This window comes from Boeremia exigua, assembly GCF_020726555.1.
Source record: "Boeremia exigua strain MPI-SDFR-AT-0100 chromosome Unknown C7974scaffold_7, whole genome shotgun sequence".
Classification (NCBI taxonomy): Eukaryota; Fungi; Ascomycota; class Dothideomycetes; order Pleosporales; family Didymellaceae; genus Boeremia; species Boeremia exigua.
The window spans coordinates 480,179-504,527 of NW_025763524.1; the positions used below are offsets into that span (position 1 = coordinate 480,179).

The 24,349-nt window shown below is 55.2% G+C and overlaps 9 protein-coding genes and 1 non-coding gene across 10 annotated transcripts; 4 read left to right on the plus strand and 6 right to left on the minus strand.

Moving 5' to 3' along the window:
* The first annotated feature begins 368 nt into the window (after positions 1-368).
* Positions 369-3,017, plus strand: C7974DRAFT_337072 (protein-tyrosine phosphatase-like protein). The gene is made up of 3 exons (XM_046139203.1): positions 369-681; positions 745-1,066; positions 1,116-3,017. Exons 1-3 carry the CDS (start codon positions 613-615, stop codon positions 2,624-2,626), a joined length of 1,902 nt encoding a protein of 633 aa, XP_045996063.1. The 5' UTR covers positions 369-612; the 3' UTR covers positions 2,627-3,017.
* C7974DRAFT_395797 (uncharacterized protein) lies at positions 2,998-4,409 on the minus strand. Its single transcript, XM_046142014.1, has 3 exons — positions 4,121-4,409; positions 3,796-4,019; positions 2,998-3,739 (listed from the first exon to the last, which is right to left on the minus strand). Exons 1-3 carry the CDS (start codon positions 4,261-4,263, stop codon positions 3,165-3,167), a joined length of 942 nt encoding a protein of 313 aa, XP_045996064.1. The 5' UTR covers positions 4,264-4,409; the 3' UTR covers positions 2,998-3,164.
* Positions 4,410-4,456: 47 nt separating this feature from the next.
* Positions 4,457-7,255, minus strand: C7974DRAFT_424981 (YjeF-related protein N-terminus-domain-containing protein). Its single transcript, XM_046144454.1, has 2 exons — positions 7,042-7,255; positions 4,457-6,989 (listed from the first exon to the last, which is right to left on the minus strand). Exons 1-2 carry the CDS (start codon positions 7,160-7,162, stop codon positions 4,738-4,740), a joined length of 2,373 nt encoding a protein of 790 aa, XP_045996065.1. The 5' UTR covers positions 7,163-7,255; the 3' UTR covers positions 4,457-4,737.
* Positions 7,256-7,540: 285 nt separating this feature from the next.
* C7974DRAFT_337079 (uncharacterized protein) lies at positions 7,541-10,045 on the minus strand. The gene is made up of 3 exons (XM_046139204.1): positions 9,259-10,045; positions 8,600-9,159; positions 7,541-8,545 (listed from the first exon to the last, which is right to left on the minus strand). The coding sequence occupies exons 1-3, from the start codon at positions 9,878-9,880 to the stop codon at positions 7,730-7,732; spliced, it is 1,998 nt and encodes a 665-aa protein (XP_045996066.1). The 5' UTR covers positions 9,881-10,045; the 3' UTR covers positions 7,541-7,729.
* Positions 10,046-10,880: 835 nt separating this feature from the next.
* Positions 10,881-13,814, minus strand: C7974DRAFT_376821 (uncharacterized protein; the record flags this gene model as incomplete). The annotated part of the gene is made up of 5 exons (XM_046140303.1): positions 10,881-12,032; positions 12,080-13,102; positions 13,337-13,404; positions 13,513-13,605; positions 13,757-13,814. 5 exons carry the CDS (start codon positions 13,812-13,814, stop codon positions 10,881-10,883), a joined length of 2,394 nt encoding a protein of 797 aa, XP_045996067.1.
* A 1,949-nt stretch (positions 13,815-15,763) lies between these two features.
* C7974DRAFT_376822 (cyclin-like protein) lies at positions 15,764-17,738 on the plus strand (the record flags this gene model as incomplete). The annotated part of the gene is made up of 3 exons (XM_046140304.1): positions 15,764-15,775; positions 15,909-17,453; positions 17,502-17,738. The coding sequence occupies 3 exons, from the start codon at positions 15,764-15,766 to the stop codon at positions 17,736-17,738; spliced, it is 1,794 nt and encodes a 597-aa protein (XP_045996068.1).
* Positions 17,739-18,899: 1,161 nt separating this feature from the next.
* C7974DRAFT_313224 (U6 snRNA-associated Sm-like protein-like protein LSm3) lies at positions 18,900-19,295 on the minus strand (the record flags this gene model as incomplete). Its single annotated transcript, XM_046138397.1, has 3 exons — positions 18,900-18,946; positions 18,998-19,130; positions 19,185-19,295. The coding sequence occupies 3 exons, from the start codon at positions 19,293-19,295 to the stop codon at positions 18,900-18,902; spliced, it is 291 nt and encodes a 96-aa protein (XP_045996069.1).
* A 183-nt stretch (positions 19,296-19,478) lies between these two features.
* Positions 19,479-21,666, plus strand: C7974DRAFT_395807 (YAP-binding/ALF4/Glomulin). The gene has a single exon (XM_046142015.1). It carries the CDS (start codon positions 19,604-19,606, stop codon positions 21,608-21,610), a length of 2,007 nt encoding a protein of 668 aa, XP_045996070.1. The 5' UTR covers positions 19,479-19,603; the 3' UTR covers positions 21,611-21,666.
* Positions 21,667-22,137: 471 nt separating this feature from the next.
* C7974DRAFT_t88 lies at positions 22,138-22,235 on the minus strand. The gene has a single exon. It is a non-coding gene; the product is annotated as a tRNA-Arg (tRNA).
* A 367-nt stretch (positions 22,236-22,602) lies between these two features.
* Positions 22,603-23,880, plus strand: C7974DRAFT_395812 (GAF domain-like protein). Its single transcript, XM_046142016.1, has 4 exons — positions 22,603-22,888; positions 22,947-23,064; positions 23,195-23,499; positions 23,549-23,880. Exons 1-4 carry the CDS (start codon positions 22,886-22,888, stop codon positions 23,657-23,659), a joined length of 537 nt encoding a protein of 178 aa, XP_045996071.1. The 5' UTR covers positions 22,603-22,885; the 3' UTR covers positions 23,660-23,880.
* Positions 23,881-24,349: the final 469 nt, after the last annotated feature.

Below are 24,349 nucleotides of genomic sequence, written 5' to 3' on the forward strand. Positions count from 1 at the left end.
TGGACCCTGTGATGTCATGTGCGCAGCGAAGGCTCCGCAGCGATGTTGCTGTGGTTCCCCGAGTGACGGCAATCTCCCACGATGCTTGCGCCTGGGTGGAGACGTGCAGTACGAGCGCGTGGATGCAGCAGCAAAATAAACAAAAACAGGTCTTGGGGACAGGGCTGGCCTCACCGCAAACCGTGCGAGAGCTCTAGCCAAGCGCCGCTGTCGCTGTTGTTTTGATGTGTGGTTGTCAAGGCGAGCCGAATCCCCGGTCTAGACTAAGGATCCACCATCCGAAAGTGGTAAGCGCGCAGCTTTGTTATGGGAGCGGACGCCAAGACATCTGGATGTAAACACCGCGGCCCGTACATTACCTCCTCCACCACCACCGCAGGACTCGACATCATTACTGTTATTCATTTCCCGGACCGTTGCAGGACAAGAAGCACTCGGCGACCGCGTTCGCAGCTTCATAACGACTCGACCCCCCGCAATCCCTCTGCGCTGGTCCATTTCGCCCTTTCGTCCCAAGTCGCCATCCCGCGTGTGGTGCCCGACGCTTGCAGCCGCAAGTAGTCCTCGGTCGTTGTCCTTTGCAGCCCCAGCATCAGCAGTGTTCTGTTCATCATGTCTTCGCATTCACGAGTATCAAAGACGCCTCGCGCCAGCGCGACCAGCTATGGTCAGGTCATCGAGGTTAGCACCATAACAAAGCCCAAAACAAAGCTCCCAGGTCGGACGCTAAGGCGCTGTTTCTAGTACATCCAAGACAGACTCTACCTCGCCTCTTACACACACACTCCGGACGCGAACACACCGTTCCCTTACCCCAAGCAGCACGCGTCGCCGTCGAAGCGCTCGTCGCGTGCGCAGGCTGGCCCTACTGTTACTGCCGCTAAATCGCTCCCGCCCGTGTACTTCAGCATCGACAAGACTCTGCTGTACAATGCCTTCCACGGTGACTTCGGTCCGCTTCACATCGGCCACTTGTACCGCTTTGCGGTGCAGCTGCATGAGGTGCTCGGCGACCCTGCCAACGAGGAGCGCGCAGTAGTCTTCTGGAGCGGCGCAGACTCGAGAAGTACGCCAACGCGAGCTGAATGACTCTGATATAGTGCTGACGCGTCTAGGCCGCGCAAACGCCGCGTGCATCCTTGCGTGCTACATGGTTCTCATCCAGTCCTGGCCTCCTCATCTGGCTCTCGCGCCTATTGCGCAAATGGACCCGCCCTGCATGCCGTTCCGTGATGCTGGATACAGCCAGGCTGACTACGTGCTCAACATCCAGGACGTCATCTACGGCGTCTGGAAGGCGAAGGAGGAGGGCCTCTGCGGGCTCAAGGACTTCAGCCTCGAGGAGTACGAGAAGTTCGAACGCGTCGACATGGGCGACTTCAACTGGGTCACTCCCCAATTCCTGGCTTTCGCCTCGCCTCAGCAACAGCCTACTCACGAGATCTCCAAGTCGTCGCCGTCGTACGCAGCAATTCCCTCCAACATTGCCGAGGTCCAAAAATCCAGCTTGCCCGGGCCGTTCAAGAATGTCTTGTCGCACTTCTCCGCGCGCAACATCGGCCTCGTCGTCCGCTTGAATTCTGAGCTCTACTCTTCGACCTACTTCGAGAAGCTGGGCATCAAGCACCTCAACATGATCTTCGACGACGGCACCTGCCCTCCTTTGTCGCTTGTTCGTCAGTTCATCGACCTTGCGCACGAGATGATTACTGTGCGCAAGAAGGGTATCGCTGTGCACTGCAAGGCTGGCCTTGGAAGGACTGGCTGCCTCATCGGTGCCTACCTCATCTACAAGCACGGCTTCACTGCCAATGAGATCATCGCCTACATGCGATTCATGCGTCCTGGCATGGTTGTTGGCCCCCAGCAGCACTGGCTGCACCTCAACCAAATGACCTTCCGTGAATGGTGGCACGAGGACACCATGAAGGCCAAATTCGCTGAGATGATGCCTTCCACTCCCACAGCCTCGCCCCGTAAGCAGCGTTTGGCCAGCAATGGACAGACCTTCACACCACCGAACGGCTCTCAGAGGCGTGCCGCTCTTGGAGAGATTGAGTCAAACGAACAGCGCAGCGCTGCGCCTTCCAATATTGGCGTTCAGGAAGACAATCTCCCCGCCCCAACTCCAGGCCAGCCTCGCAAGACCAGCAAGCTTTATGGCACCGGCAGCGCAAGACACTCTCCATCTCGCATGCATGAGAATGAGCCGTTTAGCAAAACAGCCGATGGCAGGTCAGACCTTACCCGCTACGATGGCGAGTCTGACGAGGAGTACCACATGCGTCAAATCGCACGGAGGACATCGTCTCGATCGCCGGCTCGCACACCAAGCGCGATCAAAGAAAAGACACGTCGCGCGTTCAGCACCACTTCTGTCGTCCACACAATTACGCATACATCATACGGCTTCGGTGATGGCAGCGACGCTGAGAACACCGCACCGGCGACAATCAGTGGCCGCCCAAAGACACCAAAGGACAAGGCCGGTAGCGGTAACGGCATTAGTGTTGGAAAGATCCGATCGAGCCCACAACGAAAGAGCACCGAGGGCAAGACTAGTGTTCGAAAGACCAGCGGGAGAGTCGGCAGTGTCGGCAGCTCCATGGTCCGCCCAAAGTCGTGAGCGATCTTCTTTGCATTTGAATTTCTGCATCTTCAGTGTTCAGGCACGAACGGCGTACGGGTATCATCATCACCGACATCTCTATATCAGCGCGATACCAGCGGCATGAACGGGTATTCCGCATTGTCGATTCGATATTCCACAACAAACAACTTCTGATGAAAGGGCGTTTTGGATCACGCAGGTGTTTGCAAGGATCAGCACCTTGCGGGTTGGGTTTCTACAGTCAGGCGTACGGTGTGCTATTCGAATTTCCCGAGTCTCTTCTCAGTTTCAGCATCGGTCATCACTCAATATTGTCTTGTCTTGTTTCTTTCTGCGGTCTGGAGCTGCGGACGTTCATGACATAACGAAGATAACGAGCACTTAGTGTTAACTCTTTCGCACTTCATTGATGGTTCAATATGTGACTTCGTGCATCGACTGTGTAGCACTGATCTTGCCATGCGTTGGTCGAGCAAGCCAGTGTGTTGCCCCTTCACACCAGTACAATTGGCACAAGCCTCTTCATCGCCTTCGACCATCCAACACTATCCAGTCAGAGTCTGGACCCCTCGCTCTGCCCCAGCCCTTCCAAGAAGCCCACTACCCGCTGCACCAAATCACTAACAACCTCTTCTGGGTCGCCGTCGAGGTTATGATGACCGCCTTCGACGATCCCTCCATGAACCTCGTCCACAGTTCCCCCACCTTGCCGCACAAACCCAGCCCAACGCTCCAACAATCGCACCTTATCCGTGCTCTTGTTCACGAACGGGTCTTCACTGCCAAGCAGAAACATAAGCGGCACCCCGCTCGGCAAGCTGCCAAACGACTCCCTCAGCGTCTCGTCATCAAGATCCGTGGAAAAGTAGTCGTCATCACCGCCTTTGGCTAGCAGCGAGTTAGTGCGGTACGCCGAGATAGCGGCGCCGAGTTCCTTCTGCACGATGTTGTCCTCGCGGAAGACGATTTCCTTCTCCTTGCCCAGGGAGATCAGGCGCTGGGCCTCCGCGAGGACCGCGGCGCAAGACTCCTTCTCGGCTGGGGACTCGAGCAGGAAGTCCCAGGCTTCGCGGTCGCTGACGCCAGCTTGCAGGATGGCGCCATTGATGGGAGGGCGCGTGGAGTGGCCTGGTAGATCAGCTTCGTGGTGAGTTGGTGTGCCGAGAGGGATGGGGGACACACACCCTTGCCGACCAGATACTCCATCACGTCTTGACAGCCCGTGGAGTGGCCCATGAGCACGATTTTCTTGCCGGGGCGCGCGGAGGCGAAGTACGAGACGCATTGCGCGATTTCGTGGACGTCTTTTTGCAGAGACGAGGTGCCCCAGCCGCGATATGATGATGACAGGAGGACTTCTGCGATTGCCCAGTCTGGTGTCAGGGTCGAGGCAATAGTGCATGGGTACCTGGGTTGGTTAGGTCACAGTTGTCATAATAATTCGAGCATGCAGATTAGAAATAGCTGTCAAAGTGTGCTTTGGAGACATCACTTAGTCAACACACTTACTGCACGGTCAACAGCCCATCCCCGAGCCCTCCAATCCACAACAGCGTATGCGGCGCTTGCTCGCCTTGCGTAGAGTGTGTACCTGCATGTTCAAACGCAATGAGCTTTTCCGAGTACTTGTGTGCAGTGCCTGTATGTGCCATTTTGGCATTCGATCAGGCTTGCACGTGAGGTCGTCGGCGTGCTGATGTGAATCTGATCAATCAGATAAGATAGGATGAAGAAGTGAAGGTTGCAGGATCGTTGCCCCTCAACAGCAAGCGTGACGAGCTTTATCGATAGTGGTGGGGTGGCCTGACAACGAAGATGGAGCCAATATGTGACCTCAACAGCGATCAAAAAAGGCGCGGTTAACGTGTCCAAACGTTCAACGCCAACATGAGTGAGACGAGGTGGGAAACGAATGTGGCACTTTCCGAGGTTGCACGAGCTCCCACTTTGAGGACGCCGAATAGGCGACGTGATAGTAAACATATTGAGTGTCGCAGTTACTTAGTGATGCCTTCCTGGCCTTTGGTATCTAGAGTTTCCGTCCTTTCAGCAGCGTGATCCAACGCTTCAAACCCACACCCAACGCCAGCGCAATGTATGTAATCAAACCCCCACAAAGCACCAACTCAGGCTTTGCCATCGTTATCCTCCATAAACCTTGCTTGTACAACCCAGTGCTCGTCAAATTTTATCCCCTTCCCTCCGCTGATTCCAGCATTCCGCCATGGCTTGTTGACACCAATGTCAACCAGCCAAATACTCCATGCCGGATCGCGACCAGCACCGTTCTGTAACGCACGGACCAATCCGCTCCTGGGTGCACCGAGACACACAATGTATTTGGCCCTGACCTCCAGTGGCTCGCCTTCCAGTATGGCGACCTCGCCCGTTGATCCAGCGACACCCGATGGCGTCTCGACAGCAAGTACAGCAGCGCGAGACTTATTTGCCCAGCCGACAATGCTGAGGACAGTAGCCCTGTCGGTCTCGCCAAGGGCGTCAAACTCCTTGTGTCGTCCGAGAAGCGCATCGATGATGAGCTCAGGCGGTGCGTGAAGGCGCTTCAGTGCGCCCTCGGTGTCAGACCAAGCGCGCACCGAGCCGCCAAACTTCTTGAATAGATCCACTTGCCGTCGTACGTCGCGATCCCAGTCTGCGTTGCGCTCGAAGCCGAGCATGGCAACCATGACCTTCGGTCCGCGAGCAAGGAGGTGCCGCGCGGCCGCGATGGCTCGCGCGCCACCACGGTGGTTTCCAGCAAGTACGACAATGACAGGGCGTGCGTTGGGGTTCTCACGAGCAAGGCGCTGACCACCAGGGTTGATAGCCTTGAGGGTGATTTCCGCAATACCGCGCCCGGCGCTCTCAGCAACGAGCTCTTCAGAAAGACCAAACTCGACTTCAGCCATCTCTTCGACTGCAAGCATGCCACCGGGCGTGACGGTATGACATTTGCGGTTGTTTGTAACAAGGCGGAGGCATCCTCTCAGGCTCGAATCGAACAGTGAGTCTGGGGGCGTGGCGATCTTCCCCAGTTTCGGGCTTCCAGTAGCACCGTGTGAGGATGCATACTGAGTACCAATGAGGGAGCGGTTTGTTCGTGGCAGCAGTCCCGAGCCCAGCATCTCTAAATGACTGGCCTGAATGCCACTGCCCTGGCGCGTTGGCGCCTTCTTCGTAGAAACAGAAGCTCGGGACATTGCGCGTCGGGAGTTGCGGCTGCCAAGATCCGAGTCGTCCTCGGAGCTTGTGTTCGTTGTGCTCTTCAGCTTCGCGCTGTCCAACACGTTCTCTGTAGGGTGCAAGTTCTTGCCACCATGTGTTCCTGGTCGGGCGAGTCGATTGAAGCTCACAAGACGGTCTTCGTCTGCGGTCGTGTCTTCGGTTCGAATCTGGTCGAAAACAGTGCGTTTATCGAACTTCGAGAGGTTAGCTTGAAAATCGAATTCAGGCATGTCTTGGACATCGGTAGCATCTTCTGTGGCCCATCCGTTCGTAGCCTCAAGCTCTCTCTGGCGCCGCGACTTGCGCACCGAGGCGTTTGCTGCTTCTAGCCCAACTCTGCCGGCGATCACACCTGGGGTGCGCGTCTGTGGCTCCTCGACGGACTGGAGCATCGGTGTGCTTCTCCAACCATTGCCCTTGGTAGAATTTTCACTGCCATTCCTCCTTTCCTGAGCCGCAAGCTCCTTCTTGCGGGACTTGCCGCCCCTCCTCGTCCTCTTGCCGCCATCATCGTTCTTCTGTGGGCTCACGTCCTCCATAGGCTTGCCGTTCCTAGTCTTGTTGATGCTTGCGCGGCGCACTGTCGGCATGGCTGCCTTTGTCTCGCTGTCGGCCTCCTCCGCATCCGCGATATCGAGGGACGAGAACGGGCCAGCCAGGGTCGCGGCACTTTGCTTTCTGATGCTGCCTCGCTTTGCCTGTCCAGTGAAGGGAGACGAGGTTTTGGCTGGAGGCGCGGCAGTGGTAGCAGTAGCAGGCTTTATGGGTGTGGCAGGCGCTTCTTGAGGCAAGGAAGTCGCAGCGAGGTTGGAGGCTTGAGCCTGTGGCGCTCGCTTTCCCATGCTAAGAATCGCAGGGTCGACAAACGCTGCTGGCTGTGCGCGGGCTATGGGCTGTGGCGCGGGCTGGCGGACACCCTGGGCGGGATGTTGCATAACCGGCTGGCCACCATATTGCTGGGCTGGTGGGCGCGGGGGCTGCTGCACATGGCTCGACGGATACTGAGCATACGACTGGGGGTTCGAGCGAGGCGCAGGATGGTGCTGGGCGGCAGGAACGGGCGTCGGCGCAGGCACGTTGACCTTGATGTCGGCGATGGCGTGGCCCTCGACGTTGTACGAGTTGAGGCGGTGGCCGCTTGCAGGAAAGTACACTAGACGGAACAGTCAGAACAGAGGCGCGTGTGAGGCGACACGGGAACGTACCATCCTGCAGGGTCAAAGTGGCATTCTGCGGGTTAACAGCCGCGACCACGCCGTGTACGAGCGTGTTTGGCGGGTTCTGCAGAGTCACAATGACCGAGATACCGATGAAATCCGACGCCATGGTTGCTAGGGCGTTCGGACGAGAGCTTTGGGGATGCTGGTTTTGACGACCTCTCCGGAACTGGCGGTGGGAGGTGTGGTCGTGCGTCCGAGCGAGACGGGCATCTGCATTTCTCGAACGCGCAGGGATTGTCGAACAATTTCGCCAAGCTTTCTCTAGTCAAGCCACCAACGGCTGTGATGTAACACCGCATGCAACAGATGCTCGACAACCGTAAAAAGTCGGCAATATGCCAGTCTCAAGATCACATACAATTGCTGTATCATGGTTCTAATTACAGCTTTTGATAAGCCTGTAGATAGTTGACGGATGTTGGGGTACAAGACTCGACTCGGCTTTGACTGTTTTACGCGACCATGATATAGAACAAGTGAATCATTAAATCACTACACCTGCGCCGATCACGTGATTCGCTCGAGACTCACACATCTCGCTCTACGCGTGACGGTGTATATAGCTAACGATTTTGAGCGATCTGTGGCCACACATTCATTATGATTATCTATGTCAAACTATGTTAAACTCAGGGTATTCGAATCATCAGCACTATATGCCTCGAGTGCTCCATCAGACCAACTGCCACATACAGATGCCACCGAACTGGCAGCTGTAAGCTGTTTTGTTTTTCCACTGCTCGTAAGTCAAGCCTCTCGCGTCCTTCTTACAGAACTCTGTCACTGCACATACGCTGACCTTCTGACCGGCGCAGCCCAGTTCAGCGCGGGGAACATCGAGCCACCAGACCTGGCCATTGGTGTTGAAGGGCCGATGTTCATCTTTCCGGCCGTCGACTCCGCCGATGGAAAGCAGCATAACGTAAGGCGCGCCCTTTCCGTGTCGAGCATTATCCCAGTGCTCGCAGACGGAAGCAAATTGGAAGCGGACGACGGGAGGTCCATTCGGGTCACGGACTTTGATGTTGAGCAGTGCCGGCTCGAAGGTGCGCTCTCCAAGACCATGGTCAGTCTGTGCGCCTCCATAAACGTGCACTCTGCCACCCGCATCGTCTCTCATAAACTCCTCGTACGACAAAATGCGTCCGTCTTCACGAAATTGCTGAGAGCTGTCTCCAGGGAAGTGTCTCATGCCGAATTCAATGTTGGATGATGCGAACTCCTGAGGGCTGAAGGCTCGCTTGTAGCCTTCATTCTTGAGCTGGCAACCAATGTGGCCAGCACCCCAGCATGGATCAATCAGCTTCCACACACCATTATCGATTCGACAAGCATTCCAGGCATGCGTCATTTGGTAAGGTGGTACAGGATCGTTAGGGCCCATTGGGGCGTGCCCAAAGCCTTTACTCGCGCCCGAGATCACAAGACACTCGAGGCCAGCCTTGAGCGCAAGAGCTGCGAACAGGCTAGCGTAACCTTCGCATACTGCCTAGAAACATGTCAGTTGGGAGGTAGTTGGATGTTCATAGGTTGTGGCACATACAAGACCATTTGTGATCGTTCCTTCAGGCGTCGACGGCTGTATGTTTCCAGCAAAGAAGCTTTGGGTATCGTAATCGACATTATGATGCAACCATGTGAAGATCGCTCTCGCTTTGTCAGTGGCTGACGAGAACGGGCCACAAAGCTGATCAGCGAGGTAGCCGACATTCGATGAGGGTAGCTGTTGTCGAGGAAACTTAGCAGCATGGCTGTCAGGACCCGAAAAGTCGCGACAGATAAGACACTGAGCGACCGCCCCAGCTTTTGGTTTTGATGCCATGATCGCATCTAAATTGGGCCTGGAAGACATCGGGACAGGGGGCGGCACTCCTGCATCTGGACGTGGCGCAGGTCGACTCGAAGGTAGGGGGGGCGGTTCGACTGTAGCCTTGTTGTTGAATCCAAGCGCAAGAGCAGAGCGTTGTGGTGGCGGTACGATGGCCCTCTTTGTTTGGTTCACCACTGCAGGTCGGCCGGGCAGTGCTGGTACTGGCCTCTCAGGCGAGCGTTCGGACGCATTCGTAGATTGTCTGGGTGGCAGCGACGGTCTCGAGGGCAATGCTGGGGCATGTCAGCGGCGTGTTTCATAGTCAAGTTCAGCTGGCTACAACGCAAATGGCCAATGCAATTACACATAGTGGAGGTATCTGAAGAACTTACACGGAGGCGATGGCTTGATCTGAGGCGGCAACTCTCGACTGGAAACAACTCTACGCTTTGAGGTCATGGCCTCTCGTGTCGCACTCTTCTGCTCCTCCTGCTTCTTTGGTGGCAAAGGGGGCAGCTTTGAAGGGTCGTACGCAGGCGCGCGAACCTGGTACAATGTGCTACCATTACTGCCATTTGTCTTGACCGAACCCAGTGATAACGTTGAAACGCCAGAGGCGATTGTGGATATGGACTCAGAGGACTCGCGCCGGGTCACACTGCGGTCGGAGGACTTGCGTGGTGGTAAAGCTGGCGACTTTTGGCTGGTGGTCCGAGGCGGTGGGCGCGGTGGGAGTGCAGGTGAAACCCGTGGAGGGGCCTTCTCTGCGTCGGGCTGGTTGCCAATGTAATGCCTAGAGGCAGACGCGCTGTCGAGAAGTGGAGGGTTGTTCGACGTCTGGGCGCGCAGCTGAGGGGGCCGATTTGCTGGTGGGGGTGGAGGGGCTTTCTTCTTTGCAACGGTGACCGCATCGTAACTGTATGTCGGTCGCGCTCCAGGGGTTGGCGCGTGTACCTTTTCCAGGTTAAGGGCCGCAATGCGCGACTTGATGCTCTGTGGCTCGACTTCAGCCATTTTGTGGAGTGACGATCTGCGCTAGAGAAAGATGTTGGCAGGTGTGGCTGCTGAGTGGGAAAGAGAGACTGCAAGCAACACAAAAGGCAGCGGGCGTAGAGGCCTTCAATCAAGCATGCTTGCGGACCTCGCACAAGGTGGGTGATTCATGGCAGGGCTGACTCCGTTGGGGTGTACAGACGGGATCATTCAGGCAGCCTGCGCCTCATTGGCTAACAGCTAGGCTCCGACGGTGTGGCTGTGCTTGCCCCACTCTGACCCAAGCCGTTCCTGCCGCATCCCCAAGACCGAACCGAGACGAAAATAGATACCACCTCTTGCTACCCGCAACTCAACACCGTTTCAGCCTTGCAGAAGCATATTCTTGTCAGCACCTATGTTGTTGATGAACAGCTTCCGAGCAAAAAGCAAACCATAGAGCGGACATCTCACATGACTGATGAGGTATTTCCTGGAGTGGCACACACTCCACTAAGCCCAATTAGACCCTCGGTTACTGGTCAATAGCTCACCGGTCGCTCGTGCACCACGATCCAGACGTCATTCAATGTTCAGGATTCATTCGATATTGTATCTCAGACTACATATCGCAGCGGTGCAAACTCCGATCCGGTAGGTGAGAGACAAATGAAATGGCCGCCGAAGCACTTTTGCCAATCCGACAATCTTCTCGACCTCGTCCTATACCACCAGCCCTCTACACCCTACTCAATCTTCCCCCTCCGTAGCGTCAATGTAAAGGCAGCCCCGACAGATACAACTCCAACTTGAGACATATTGAGATCAGGTTGTGTAGTGATGCTTTTTTACGAGATAAAAACAAAGCTCCGCTAGCGCTGAACGAGCTATTCAAACAAGCGCAGGATGATGATCTGAGGCAACAAACAGCTGTGCCGTCGATGTGCTAAACGCCAGGTAGGGGCTGGCAAACAAAAGAATGATAGAGCGACGAAACGCTGAGCAGATGCAGTTGTCGTACAGATAGTAATTGATTGCCGTGTCACCTCTTGCGCTTCTTGCTCTTGTCGAGCGCGCTGGCTGTGAGTGCAAAGTGCGAAGCGTCGATGGGCATGCTGTGATGCTCATGCACAGGTGGCGGGCCCATGGAGGTTGAAGCTGGAGTCGTCTTGACGGACACTCCCATGTGGCGTCCATAACGCCCCTTGCGACCGTTGCCTTCGTCCTCGCTGAGGCAGCCCTCAACACCAATGCCAGCATCCTTGCAACGCTGGCAAGGTCTCTGACGATCACAGCCCTTCTTGCTTTTACGGCATCGTTGGCAGCGTGGCTTGGACGAGAGGTCCTCGTCATCAGCACCGAATTGATGCTGGAAGTTGATTGAGGCAGTTGAAGCCTTGCGCGATTGAGAAGGCAGCGAGGTTGGAGACATTGGCGGCTTGCTGTTACCGTTGTTCTTTGACTTTGACTTGGAAGACAGCGAGCGTGGCTTTGTAGGCTTGCCAAATTTGTTTGAGACTGAAGAATGGGCCTTTGGTGCCCCAAACTGGACACGGACATCGTTCTGCTGATCAGGCGAAATCTCGTCGCTCTCGCCTTTGAACGAGTCGTTGTTGTCGTCGTACTCATCGCCACTGCTGAATGCGTTGTCGTAAGCATGGACAGCGTTGTTTGCCCGCTCCATCGTGTATGGTAGAGGAGGGAGCTCGCTGCCATTGTGACTGCCCTCGTCACTCTCATCGCTAGAGGAAGCAGCATCTGCCTTGCCACTGAAGGTGTCGTCCAGAGTGGAAGTAGATGTACGGCCGTGAGTAGAGAAGTTGGAGGCGTCTCCCAAACGCATGAGTTGGCGGGCAACATCTTCGTCGGAAATGACGCTCAAGGTGTGCTCAGGGGTTGGCAAAACTCCACCACTGTTAGAGTAGCGGTGCGTGTACTGGCGCGGCTTGTACCCTGCTGTGCCACTGGACATCGAGTACGGCGTGATGAGTCCATTCGATATGTACGAGCTGTCGCCCGGCCCGTAACTCTGTGGCGAAGGCAGCGGGTGAGCGTACGAGAACGTCTGCTGGTTTGTGGAGTATGGTGAACCAGCCATGTTGCCGCTGATTCGGCGCTGAGGGGAAACGGACGAAATGGAGTTGGCCATAGGGACCTGAGGAGGAACGAAAAGAGGGAGCTCCTGAGCAAGGAGCTAGTGTTAGAAGATGTTCGTAGCAAAGCGAGGCGAGAAATGCTTACCGAGCTGTCAAACTTCGCTCGCTTGCGACGACCACCTTCGACAATGTTGTCGACACTGATATCAGCGCTTGCTAAAGGCTCCTTTCGAGAGCGGCGCGAGCTGGTCACGGAGCCCTCTCCGTCGCTGTCACTGTACTCTCCATGACGTTCAGCGAAGCTGCCGTGGGAGCTATTCCCACGACTCTTGAGAGTTGGGCGGTTGCGACGAGAGTGCGTCGCGGCCGAGACACTCCTCCTACCACGAGGGTGTGGAGACTGGCTTTGACGGCCAGAGCGGGACCCTGCTCTCGAGCCCAGTTGCTGATTGGCTGTGGGAGGGAGCATCTGGAAGCCGTCTTCCAGAAGGTGACGAGAATGTCGAGGAGACACAGTCAGCTGTCGTGGAGCAGGGGAGTAGTCGTCGGCGTCAAGGTCTTCTGCTGATACTCGGACATAGACGATCATGCCGTGGTCGAAGTTCTCATACCTCGCAATAAGGATGTTCCCGTGGTTGTCCTCGAAGATGACGCCCCTGCGCTCATACAGCCCGTAGAAGTTCTTGACCGTTGTGATGATAGAATCAGTCGAATCGTGAGGGAAGATGTTCACCCTCATTGGTAGTCTAGCCCGGTGCTGAGGGGACTGGGGGAGCAGGAGCTCGAAGCTGACCTGCTTGGAGGGCACCTGCTTGGAGGGCGACAGGGAATCGTGCGCCGAGACGGTCTCCGTGCTAGGATAGACGTCCATCATGCCCGAGTCACGTTCCTGTGCGAGCATATCGTAGTCTGGGACCGAATGCCTTGAGTTGTGGTGGGGGCCCGCAGCACGGCCTTCGACGCTCTCCGTGGATCTTGCGCTCGACACCCGAGGCTGCGCAGCGAGGTGGGAGGCTTGCATGTCGCGGCTCCCGATGTCCTGGTCTGGTTCTATAACCCTTGTAGAGACGCTGTTTGTGTATAGACGTGGGCGACGGACCGATACTGCCGGTGTCGCAAGGGCTTCGGGACGAAGAGCGGTCGGGGGGAGGGTAATCGAATAGCGAGTCTGGGAGTTGTCGTGTCAGCAGAAGATCCTCATTGACGGTTTGTATGAAGCTCGGCGCTCCACATGATGGCCCCGGGGGGCTTTGATGGCTCTGATGATATGGCGCGTCGTCACCGCTGCCGGGTGGGCCGCCCTGAGGGCAGCCGGTGACAGCAGGGTTCGACGCCCACGCGGCCGCCATCAGGGCCGGCCGCGTGCGCTGAAGCGGTCGCGCAGGCATATGGAGGAATATACATACCAGTTGTAGTGTATGCGAAGCCAACCCGGCTCTACTGGGGGGTTGCGATGTGTACCGCCGCTGGCTGAGGCACCGGTTAGCGTACAGTGCGCCGGACAAGATTGGGCCGGTATGAGCGCCGGAAGCTCCGTTTGAGCGCTCTGTAGGGCAGGCGAGGGTGCTGTAGACTTACGGGAGTGTGGTGGTGCTGGCTCTGGGAGGTGGTGTGGAGAGGAAGCCCCGAAGACGAGTGCGTTGGGGTCGCTAACACCACGACGCCAGCGACCTGGGAATGCATGGGCAGCAACAACGAGCCTTCCTACGGCCGTCAACCCGGCATATTGCGGGTCGCGTTCACAATGAGAATCAATTCTAGTAGTGTATGCACTGCTATGGGACCGTCGCCGCCCAAGCGCATTCATCCCATCTTCCTGCACCTGCCGCTGCGCCAGACCCAGTTGCCCCCAAGCCCCAGTGTAGGCTCAGTCGGGCCATTATAGCACACAGAGCTTGTAGAATCAAAGATATGGCACTCTACCACCACAAGAACTGTCTCTGGCTTCGCTGGCAAGCAACTTGACGTTACGCAGAGTCCCAGCACGGCACATATACGCCCAGGCGCTGAACCTCAAGAGCCCGTGACTACACAAGCAGAAGCATGCGGAGGGACTGACACACCATCCGAGCAAAGTCATCTGGAAGCCGCTGCCACAGTGCTCGACAACACCTCGGAACTGGCTCTAAGCTGATACGCCGCTTTGGTGGCTCGTTCTCTAGCTCCAATGTGGACAGAACGAGCACCATGATGCGCAATATCACATCCTTCTAAAGTGCTCCAAGAATCCGATATCAGAGTCGCCTCATGATTCGGATAATAATAGGCCGATCAGACACCTCTCATTCCCCAGGCCTAGGGAAGCGCTGGGGCTTCGTTGGCAGCTGATCCTCGGCGCGTGCAACGGACGACCCGAAACCTATTCTGTGGGGGTCGCTCGTTTGGATGACAATTGCCTGCGCAATCGCCTGAACTTCCCGTACACATCAAATGTGTTTGAGCGCATGCGCCCCACTTGCATGTTCTGCACTTGGGCCTGCTGTTGTGGGCGATTCTGTGACACAATGACAGCACGACCCGCTTGTATGAGCACCATACTCTAGCATTTGAAAATGCGACTTCAGCGATCATACCCCCAACAACTGTGCTACTGGACTTTCCGACCCTGCATGCGAGCGAGCGAGCAGCCATGCCAGACGCGAGTAGCGCCGCAGATAGACTTGTAGCTTTGAGGTATAACCGGCCGAGAACGGTGAGGGGTCAATCATAGCCATGGGTGATGATTGTCGCTCTCCCGCACTTTGCGCAAGCCAGCTCAGCGCGGAAGCGCACTTGCGGGACCTTCTGGCACGGCCTTTGACGTGTGGACACGGCGCCGTCTTGTCAGAGCAGCGGACCGCATCGGTAATAAGTCGGTGTGAACGGTGAAGCTGGGCCCACATCAGCGGGGAGACAAAGCACGCGAACGATGCGCAACAACAACGAACCAGCAAGGGCTCCCAGGTAAAGACAAGGCTGGTCGCCATTCACGACGTGATTTAAAGCGATGGCGCCAGTGTGAAATGAGTGCAGAGGGCAGTTTGACACTTGGAGGCTGTGCGCCGGATGGTTGGCTGTCGCTGCGCCTTGTGGGCCTATTCAGCGGAGCGGAGTCGGCGGCGCAACGATCGCAACGACATTTGCGGACTTTCGCGAGTGCGACCACACCATTCTGAAACACATCTGGGCAATAAGGAGCGTTGTCGAAGAGTCAGAGACGAAAAAACGGCGCACGTGATAACGCGGATGAGGGGCGTCAGATTGAGGGTGCTTGGCGCGTCTGTGGCGACTCGAGTCAACAACGATGCGAATCTCAGCGCCAGGGTCAAAAATGTCTTTTGAGATATCAGGGTGACTTCTGAGTGCGTTGTGGGCGTCTGGCACAGGTTATGAAGATTTGATATGTTGTGTGTGGGGTAGCGCATTGATAATGGGATTCTCGTTGTTCTGTCCGCAGACGCGTTTTATGACATCGCGGTTGCTCCGTCGGGAAGGCACGCTAATGCCCCAAGCGGCAAGGCGTGATTAACTGCAGCTCGCATGTTGATTCGCGCACAGGTCTCTGTTTGTTGTTTACCAGAGCTCGATCCGTCTCCATATATACTTTGCTTCCAGCCCGGCTGCTGTTGTCACCACCACGTCTCGTGTCGCCCGACAACCGCTGTTCGAGTATCTCATTGCCGCCAAGTTAGATGGAGAGTTTTGTTTTATCGTCCTCTGTTTCGTAGCGCTTCAACACCTGCGCCGCCCCTATCGAGCTCGTCGCCGACACTCATTCCGTTCGCGATCGCTGCCGAGACCACCATTCGCCCAAGCAGCTATTAACATCAATTGGAAGACACACAGCAAAATGGACGCAAAGGTAAGTGCTCATACCTGCTTCCCTTCACTCTGTCGCTCAGCAAGCGACTATTTTAATGTTTACCGACGACTTGATATTGATATCACGAGTTTGATTTTTCACACCCTGGCAGTCACTAACTCGCTTTCCGTAGCCGCAGCGTCCTCTGCGGGGGCTTCGTGTCCGCGACGAGAACATGCTGCCTCAGTTACCAGCCGGAAAAGCTCTTAGGCAGGGCAAATCTGTGTCTGCGCTGAACGGCCTCTCGATGCCTGCTGGAGCCATTAAGCCGGCCGCTAAGCGGGCCCCTTTTGCAGATGTCAGTAACACTACAAGGCAACTCACCGCGAAAGACGACATCCATCTTGCTGGCAAGAAGAAGGATACCCTAGTGCTCAAGGACCCCGCTGCGACCGCAGTCAAGGAACTCGAGAAGCCCGGCGCATTGCTACGTCCTGCCCAGCGTCCGCCACCGACCACAGCCGCAAAAGCCAACATATCAGTCAACGTCGAAACAACCGAGTCTGTTGTTTCAAAGCAGATCACCATCGATGCCTCAACCAACGCTCGCAAGATTATAGCCAAGAAGCCAACCACCATCTTCCATGAAGCTAAGGCTGAGATTCGGCCTACAGGTACCGCAACTAGCGTCCTGACACGACAAGCATTGACGACCCGGACCAATTCATTTCCCGTTGAGGACCGTGCGCTAGAGCCATCAGCTGTTCGCCCAATCGAGGCCGAGGTCGATATCCCTGCGCAAGAAGAGGATGAGGCGGTGAAGATCAATACAGAAGAGAACTATGAATACCTGGATGCTCTTGAGGAGCAAGCGCGTGTCATTGAGCAGGAGCGCAATGACGAGCTTGCAAAACTCAGCCAAGAGGAGTTCTGGGACGAGGATGAAGACGAAGAGTATTACGACGCCGACGGGTACACAACGGCGCGGTCTCTTCGTTCGCGTGGTGATAACACAACTGGTGGGGTTACATTGGTGCTTGCACCGCGTGTGACAGCAAAGACACAACGTGAGCTCGAGGCCGCGAGACATGCTGTGGAGTTGCACCGATCACCGGAGGATGTCGAGGACGAACAGTGGGACACATCAATGGTTGCCGAATATGGCGACGAGATCTTCGAGTACATGCACTCTCTCGAAGAGAAGATGAAGCCCAACGCCAACTACATGGACAACCAAGCCGAGATTCAATGGTCGATGCGCTCAGTTCTTATGGACTGGCTTGTTCAGGTTCACAATCGCTTCACGCTCTTGCCCGAGACGCTCTTCCTCGCCGTGAACTACGTGGACCGCTTCCTTTCCGCCAAAGTGGTCTCTCTGGGCAAATTGCAGCTTGTCGGCGCCACTGCCCTTTTCGTTGCTGCCAAATACGAGGAGATCAATTGTCCTTCGGTGCAAGAGATTGTCTACATGGTCGATGGGGCCTACACAGCAGACGAAGTCCTCAAGGCTGAGCGATTCATGCTCAGCATGCTACAGTTCGAGCTGGGCTGGCCGGGACCGATGAGCTTCTTGCGCCGAATCAGCAAGGCCGACGACTACGACCTCGAGACACGCACCCTAGCCAAGTACTTCCTTGAAATCACCGTCATGGACGAGCGCTTCGTCAGCTGTGCTCCAAGCTTTGTGGCTGCTGGCGCCCATTGCCTAGCCCGGCTCATGCTGAAGAAAGGCGAATGGGTACGTGGTAATCTACACATTGCTCGAATGTATGCTAACTTTTGCCAGTCGCAAGCTCACGTTCACTACTCTGGCTATACTCTGAGCCAGCTACGACAGCTTGTCTCTTGTATGATGGAGTGCTGCGACAACCCTCAAAAGCACCACGCCGCTGTTTACGAGAAGTACACCGACAAGCGCTACAAGCGCGCATCCGTTTTCGTCGAGACCGAAATCGCAAAGGGGTTCCAGCTTCCGTTCGCCTCAAGAGACAGTCTTGCGGGTCAGACTTGGAGGCGAAAGTGAATACTTCCTCACTTACCTCCTCACCGGCCCTTGACTTTGACACTTGTTCTGACGAGCTTGCAGGTGTCGCATGACAGCGCACTTGATCTCTCACCAGAACGTCACTACCTTCAGTAATCACCAACATGGCCATCATCGAAATCTCCTTCATTCTTGTTTATTGCTTCCCGACAGTAGCACAAGACGTTTTGCCTGCTTCCCGGAACACGGTCACGACCAGCAACATCCACTACCCTTAGGAACTCGACAATCACTTGGCACCTACGGCTTTTCTGTCTGAAAATCTCAGACTGCCCTACAAGCGCTCTCGCCGACCAGCAAAGCGAGCACAGCGCCACCACAGCGCCATCACAGCACCATTTCCCTTTCAAGTATATTTTCAGCATTGCGAGCATGGCGGACGCGTCACGACGACACGAAGTCATGAACATCAGCACAACACACCAGTTTTTAATTCCCCCCACACCATGACGTGGAAAGATTTCCTTAACAAGCTTCTTGGCTTCTTGTCGCATTGGTTCCGGAGGTTTTGGTTTCTTGAGGAGTATAGACAGACATCGCGCTATGTGCGAGTCGTCCGGGGGTCTTAATCTGCTTTGGCGTCATGCAATCGTCCCATGGGCGAGTAGTCGAGAAAAGCTAATTAATGCTTGTATCCTTCAAAACCGCTTGCATTAACACATAATGTTGCTAATTAGGAGTGATTGTACGGTTGACATGCCAACAGTCGCGTCACATTCCCGACCTCTCAGCGGCATACAATGAACAGGATCACAGCAGTGACAACCATGCACAAGATCATCTCGACTCATAGTTTGGCATTGGCTTCCTGGGCTGCTAAACTTAACTGCAGTCGCACTTGATGCTGGCTGGTCGTGTACCAGACCGTCGCCAGGTCAACCAGCCCGCAAGCAGGCCGGCAGAGCGTGCTCAGTGACTCATTGTTCCTAATGCAGCATTCGCATACTGCGTCACCGTATCAACCAGCCCTGTGTTCCAACCCTCGTTTCAGACCACATCCAATCGGGACCAAGGTACTCTGCCTTGCCGTGCGATCGCTCGGGTATCTCAATATAACTGAAAACTGCCGTTTCGTGGTTCTTTGCCTCCTTCATTTCCTTGGCTGAGGTGTTCCGCTTGCGTGGAGGCTCGACTGCCGACTCACTGCGATGCGGCTTCTGCTGGTGCGATCAAGACAACTGAGTCGCCTGCGCCAGGTTAGCTCTGTGTCTAGGTAGTCGAGCGCATCAAAGACTGACCTCGTACGAACAGCATCTCGCTCTGCTTTTTAACCGTCCTGACGCGCGGCTCCTGGTCGTCCTCTTCTTCCTCAGCCACGAATATTGTTTCCTCGACGTCGCCGAGAACGAGGTTGCAATGCGAATCGTATGCCTGTAATGGCTGTTAGCCTCCTGCTGAGTACCAAATCGCAATGAGCAAACATACGTGTAACCTGCCCTTCAATTCGCGATCGCCACGCAATTTGACCACTACGATCTCATCAATGCATAGGCGCACGAGATCGAGCGGCTCGTTGGTCTCTTCCTTGTCGTCCATTGTCGTCTTGGTGTTGCTGGGTTGAGCTGTGGTAGAATGATCACCGAACTTTGGCAACTGCGATCACGGCTTGGCGCGGGGACCTTCCTCGCGAGTACGTGGAGCTAGCCAGATCTATCCACTAGCGCAGTGGATTGCGTCAGGCCTAGGCTCGTGGTGACTTGCTCGATGTCTCAACAACCTCACCACCAGGATACAGCAAAAGCAACACATTATCGCCAGATTCACACACGCCTGATCAACGGCCCAGCTCTACAACGCACTCGTTCACGACAGTTTCTTGGGTTACTAACACCCGCCCCGCTACCATGGCTGAGCTAGGTGGGCAGAAACAGGAAAAGGAAGAGAACCCAATCTTGGGGGCGCGTCCGCCGGTCACTGATCCGATCACATATCTCACCATTGTGGAATATAATCTGACGGAGGAGAATTTGCCAATCTTACATCAGGCCCTGCAGGATCCTGAGTTGACGGCTAACATCGGCTGGGACCTTATCCACCTGCTGCTCCCACTCCTCCCAGCATCTGAAGAGTGTCTGCAGGATATTGCCACGAAGGGCAATCCGAGGGAATGCGTCTTGAAGGTCACAGAGGCACTGCGGCTGCTGGAATTTCAAGATTTGCACGAGGAGACAGATGAGGAAGGACATGAGGATGTCGAGGAGGGCGGGGCAAATCTTAAAGTACCAGACGTAGAGGTGGGGGAATCGAGCACGAGTCCTGCATTCTCACGTACAGTTCTGCCGCCCCTATCGGTACTCAAGTTCGAGATTCTCCTCGACCTGTTGGCCACATTGCATAGGAGGGTGAAGACCAAGCTCCCAAGTCGCTTCCTTTCGACCAGCCTGCAAGCCGTCCTTCTTGCCTTTAACCGGGCAAACATGCACCAAGAAGAGCTCACATTGGCCGCAATTAAGCTCGTCAAGACACTGTCTGGAACTAAGAGGCCACACCTACCATCGAGACGAAGCAGCGGCAACCTTTTGAGCCGTACCAATACGAATGAAGCTCATGCTGACCCAGAGGCACAGGATGAAGCACCGAATGCCGATGAGTCGACGCTGGTTAATCGTTTGCTTCAGTCGTTCATAACGCATATCCTTGAGGACTATGTCCTCTCCTTGACCTCAGACGACGATGTTCCAGGTCTGTCGTGGGCCAGCAGGTTGATGGAGAAGTACGAACCGCGCAGAATACCGAACAAGCCGAATTACCAGAAGTATGCAGATCGATTTGCAGAAGACGAAGATCTGAGGTCTAGAACTGCTATTCTCGGACAGGTGGTAGCTTTGGCGCAGGATCTTGGGCTGAAGACGGAGGAGCTGGTCTCGACCATTCTAGATCCGGAGATCGAGAAACGCGGGATTCCAGGCACCGAGGACGAGCCGCCCGCTACTGCTGCCGACATACCATTATCGAGAACCGGTGCGCTCATCTTATACACTGCACGCAATGTCAAGCAAGAGCTGTATGCGGCGGCTCATGGGGATGAAAGGACCTCGCTTCCCATCTTCCCGGATCACGCGACAATACTCCAGAACTTCGTCGGCGCGCTTGGCCCGCAGACAGTCGGTCTTGAGCCAGAAGCACTTCTCGACATCATACTCGCCCTCGGTCTCGTCGCGCTCGATAACAACAACATCGGTGAGCCCCAAGACGATGAGTCTTTCGCACAGTACCTTCAGACCGTCTCGCTCATCTCCGCCAACACACCCTCCCCCAGCCTGCGAGGGCATGCGCACTACCTCACGACCACCACTCTGCGTTCCCATCCCCATGACCTTGTCCGCCTGACCTTCATCCGGGATACCCTCGAACACTGCCCGTACGAGAACCTCAAGGCAAGCGCAGTGTCATGGCTCAAGGGCGAGACCCTCGAGGCAAACGACCCACGGGCCAATACTGACGACGACACTCCAACGTCCATCTTCGCAACTCCCGTCGCGCTACAGACCGTGGCTCCTTATCTCTGGCCAGACATCAGCGGCCACTATGCCTCGAAGAGCGTCGACATTGGCGATTCATGGATGCAGTTCCGGCAAGAACTCGGGTTCTACGTTGCCGCCCTCAACTTCTACTACCTCTTGCTCCAGGCGCAGCACCTGCATGAGCCCTTGGGCGTCAAGAGTCTCGATGTCACACATTACATTGAGACGTTGAAGAAAGTTGCTGCGAGCTTCCAAAAAGAGTTGGTGGAAGGAGGCGAACTAAGTGCCGTAGTTGAAGAAGGAGAGGCGAAGGAGCAGGCCTTGGCTGATGTAGGGTTACTCCAGAAGGTTATCGAGTGGGTAGAGGGCGGTCAGAAGAAGATGTAATCAAACCTCAGCAGACGCTAGTGTAGTCATGACCTGAATGTAAGAAAGCTCAAGCATCGACGTCGCGTTTGCAAGTGAGGTGAAACTTCGCAAAAACACTGTTCGCACAAAGCGTCACGTGTGTTGGCACTATGCGGGTGAATCACCACGTCTACAGACAAGTATGGCAGGCACGAAGTGAGTGAAGATGTAAAAAGATCCTTGTGATCTAGGTGCCTGTGTAGATGAGAGAGAACCACCACGAGATCTTCTCACGACACGGACAACCCAAAATGTTATCCTTGATAATGGCTGGCTGCTTCACAGTGGGTACGTGTGTATAAAACAAGGCACGCAGTAGATGCAAAGAGTGCAGCTAATAGAGAAGGCTGATCGTGGGAGTGCAAGACAAACGTCGTCCAGTGTTGACGGTTGGGGCTTGTCAGCAGATTCTTGTCAGCCTTGTCAAGCACGACCCTGCCTCTTTCTCTCGTTCAGCTCATTGTGCAATTGTGACGAGTCAAAAAAAGACGCAACGAAAAAAAGATCGACCGATGCAGGACTCGAACCTGCAACCTTGGCCTATTCCAACGTCTGAAGACGGAGTATATAGGAGGGCCACGCGCTACCATTGCGCCAACCGGCCAGTTTTGAAGAGTCTTCAATACTGAGATGAGGTTTCGGCATCCAACAACGATTATAAACTAAGCATCTCAGTAGAGCAATGAGACGCTGAGCAGTCTTCACTGCTTGTGTCCAGGACAATTTCGGCAAAGTGGTTGCGACGTTCTTTGTTCGTCAACGTGTGCCCTCGTCTGGATTGTGTGCTGAGTGGGTCAGGGGCTGGAACTCCATACGGGTCCAGGGATTTCACTCCGACGTGCAGAAAAGGCCCGAGGGTTGATATACAGATATCATGATACCAGCTGCTTCACTATTGTAGTCAGGGATCGCGTTCTCAAGACAGAGCCTCGGAGGTATTGGTGTGCAAGGATTGAGCACGCAATGTTAGAGTCGATTACAAATGTAGCAAGGGCCCCAATCCAGAGCCTCATCTCGTTTAGCAGCGAGTCTACACACAGCCAATTCCACTATCTTCTAGCCTTACTCTTTGCAAGCACTGGCCCTTCGCAAGTCTGAGTTCAAGATTGTGAGTTCGCTGCCAATCAGCTTGCAGACGTCAAGATCTCGGAGGCTCACGGCAAGACCTTCCCACCTGTTACGTTTGTGTTCCACCTTCCAGTCAACCTCACCAAATTTGTGCCGTGTAGCGAAATTTTGGAAGAACCGCGAAAAATGGTATGCGCGCCTCAGAGCTGCGAGTCCTGATGATCAGGATACTGAATACCACGTCAAGGTTCATGCAGACGCGTCTAGTTTTGCAGATGGCTTGACCAAGCAAGAGGTGTACGCGCAGGTTCTGGAGCAGGCCAGGGCGCTGTTCGACGGACAGAGAAACTGGGTATGCGCGGACTAAAGCTTGAGATCGCAAAATGTGCTGACTGACCTCCAGGTCTGGTATGTGAACGGGTTCTCAACAACCACCGCGACAAGCCTCACAGAGGCAATGGCGTTGGCGCGCAAACAAGGACTAACTGCTTCGTAGCAACTTCGCAAACGCAGCTTCCCTCCTGTGGCACGCGTACCACTCCCTGCCTGCTCCGTCATCTAGCGTCAACTGGAGTGGCTTCTACTTCCTCGACCCGTCTAACCCACGGCAACTTCTGCTTGGGCCGTTCCACGGCCAAGTAGCATGCCAGACCATAGCTTTCGGGCGCGGTGTCTGCGGGGCTGCAGCACAGACGAAGCAGACGCAGCTTGTGCCTGATGTGGAAAAATTCCCCGGGCACATTGCTTGCGACGGTGCGAGCAAGAGCGAGATCGTTGTGCCAATCATCAAGGAAGGAAAGGTGAGTCGATGGCTCCCGCGTTGCGATACGTGTGACTAATGCATTCAAGGCCGTTGCTATTATCGACATCGACTGTGCAGAAGAGGATGGATTCACCGAGGAGGACCAAACAGCTCTGGAGGAACTGGCCATTCTGCTCGCCGAGTCCTGCGACTTCTGAGCGTGCATGCAGACGCTTGGGGCAATTGTTAAAAGTATTCGACGACGCAGGGTATGAGGTGGACCTAACATGATCATTAAGACATTACGGTCACCCCCGAGTAGATGTGCACTAGCCTAACATGATCAATAAAGACATCATGGCAGCAAAATCCGACCGTGATTGGAGTATCGAAATAGCGTGCCTTGACGTGAGTGCCTCCAACTGTATCTGACCGTCCAAGCCGCATGTGTTTTTTGCGCAGCCACACGTCACTATCAGTTTTGCTCGGGTATTCCTGATCCATGACGATGTGGCAAAGCCAACATAGGAAGGAGACAGTGTGAGCAGGAGAAGGTGCGCAAATGATGGAGGAAAGTACCGACAGCGTGGCAACGTTCGTTCGGTCTCGACATTGCCACCTTGAAGTTGACCATCGTTGTGGTAGGAAGGACGGGTGCAGCAAGCGTCCAGGAAATGCCTGTCACTCGCAAGTTTGAGAACAGAAGCAGCAGCGTTGGGGATGCAGGAGGTCCCCACACAGGATTAAGAAGCAACTCAGGCTACGACAGACACGATGTACTAGAAAAGGCAGTCGCTGGGAGATGTCCTGCATTCATTTGGTCTTGACTGAACATTGGTATCACCACGTCTAGTTGACTTCGCTGCATACGTTCAAACCCGTGCAGCACACATATCTGCCAGAGCCCT

Excerpts from the sequence above, each read along its gene's own strand:
- C7974DRAFT_337072 (XM_046139203.1), top strand. The coding sequence starts at position 613 with ATGTCTTCGCATTCACGAGTATCAAAGACGCCTCGCGCCAGCGCGACC. Across the intron at positions 682-744 it reads GCTATGGTCAGGTCATCGAG|TACATCCAAGACAGACTCTA; the intron begins GTTAGCACCATA and ends CGCTGTTTCTAG. Across the intron at positions 1,067-1,115 it reads GAGCGGCGCAGACTCGAGAA|GCCGCGCAAACGCCGCGTGC; the intron begins GTACGCCAACGC and ends TGACGCGTCTAG.
- C7974DRAFT_395797 (XM_046142014.1), bottom strand. The coding sequence starts at position 4,263 with ATGGCACATACAGGCACTGCACACAAGTACTCGGAAAAGCTCATTGCG. Across the intron at positions 4,020-4,120 it reads GATGGGCTGTTGACCGTGCA|GTACCCATGCACTATTGCCT; the intron begins GTAAGTGTGTTG and ends TAACCAACCCAG. Across the intron at positions 3,740-3,795 it reads GGAGTATCTGGTCGGCAAGG|GCCACTCCACGCGCCCTCCC; the intron begins GTGTGTGTCCCC and ends CTGATCTACCAG.
- C7974DRAFT_424981 (XM_046144454.1), bottom strand. The coding sequence starts at position 7,162 with ATGGCGTCGGATTTCATCGGTATCTCGGTCATTGTGACTCTGCAGAAC. Across the intron at positions 6,990-7,041 it reads CACTTTGACCCTGCAGGATG|TGTACTTTCCTGCAAGCGGC; the intron begins GTACGTTCCCGT and ends TGTTCCGTCTAG.
- C7974DRAFT_337079 (XM_046139204.1), bottom strand. The coding sequence starts at position 9,880 with ATGGCTGAAGTCGAGCCACAGAGCATCAAGTCGCGCATTGCGGCCCTT. Across the intron at positions 9,160-9,258 it reads GATCAAGCCATCGCCTCCGT|CATTGCCCTCGAGACCGTCG; the intron begins GTAAGTTCTTCA and ends GACATGCCCCAG. Across the intron at positions 8,546-8,599 it reads GAACGATCACAAATGGTCTT|GCAGTATGCGAAGGTTACGC; the intron begins GTATGTGCCACA and ends ACATGTTTCTAG.
- C7974DRAFT_395807 (XM_046142015.1), top strand. The coding sequence starts at position 19,604 with ATGGCTGAGCTAGGTGGGCAGAAACAGGAAAAGGAAGAGAACCCAATC.
- C7974DRAFT_395812 (XM_046142016.1), top strand. Across the intron at positions 23,065-23,194 it reads AAACTGGGTATGCGCGGACT|GCAACTTCGCAAACGCAGCT; the intron begins AAAGCTTGAGAT and ends AACTGCTTCGTA. Across the intron at positions 23,500-23,548 it reads CAATCATCAAGGAAGGAAAG|GCCGTTGCTATTATCGACAT; the intron begins GTGAGTCGATGG and ends AATGCATTCAAG.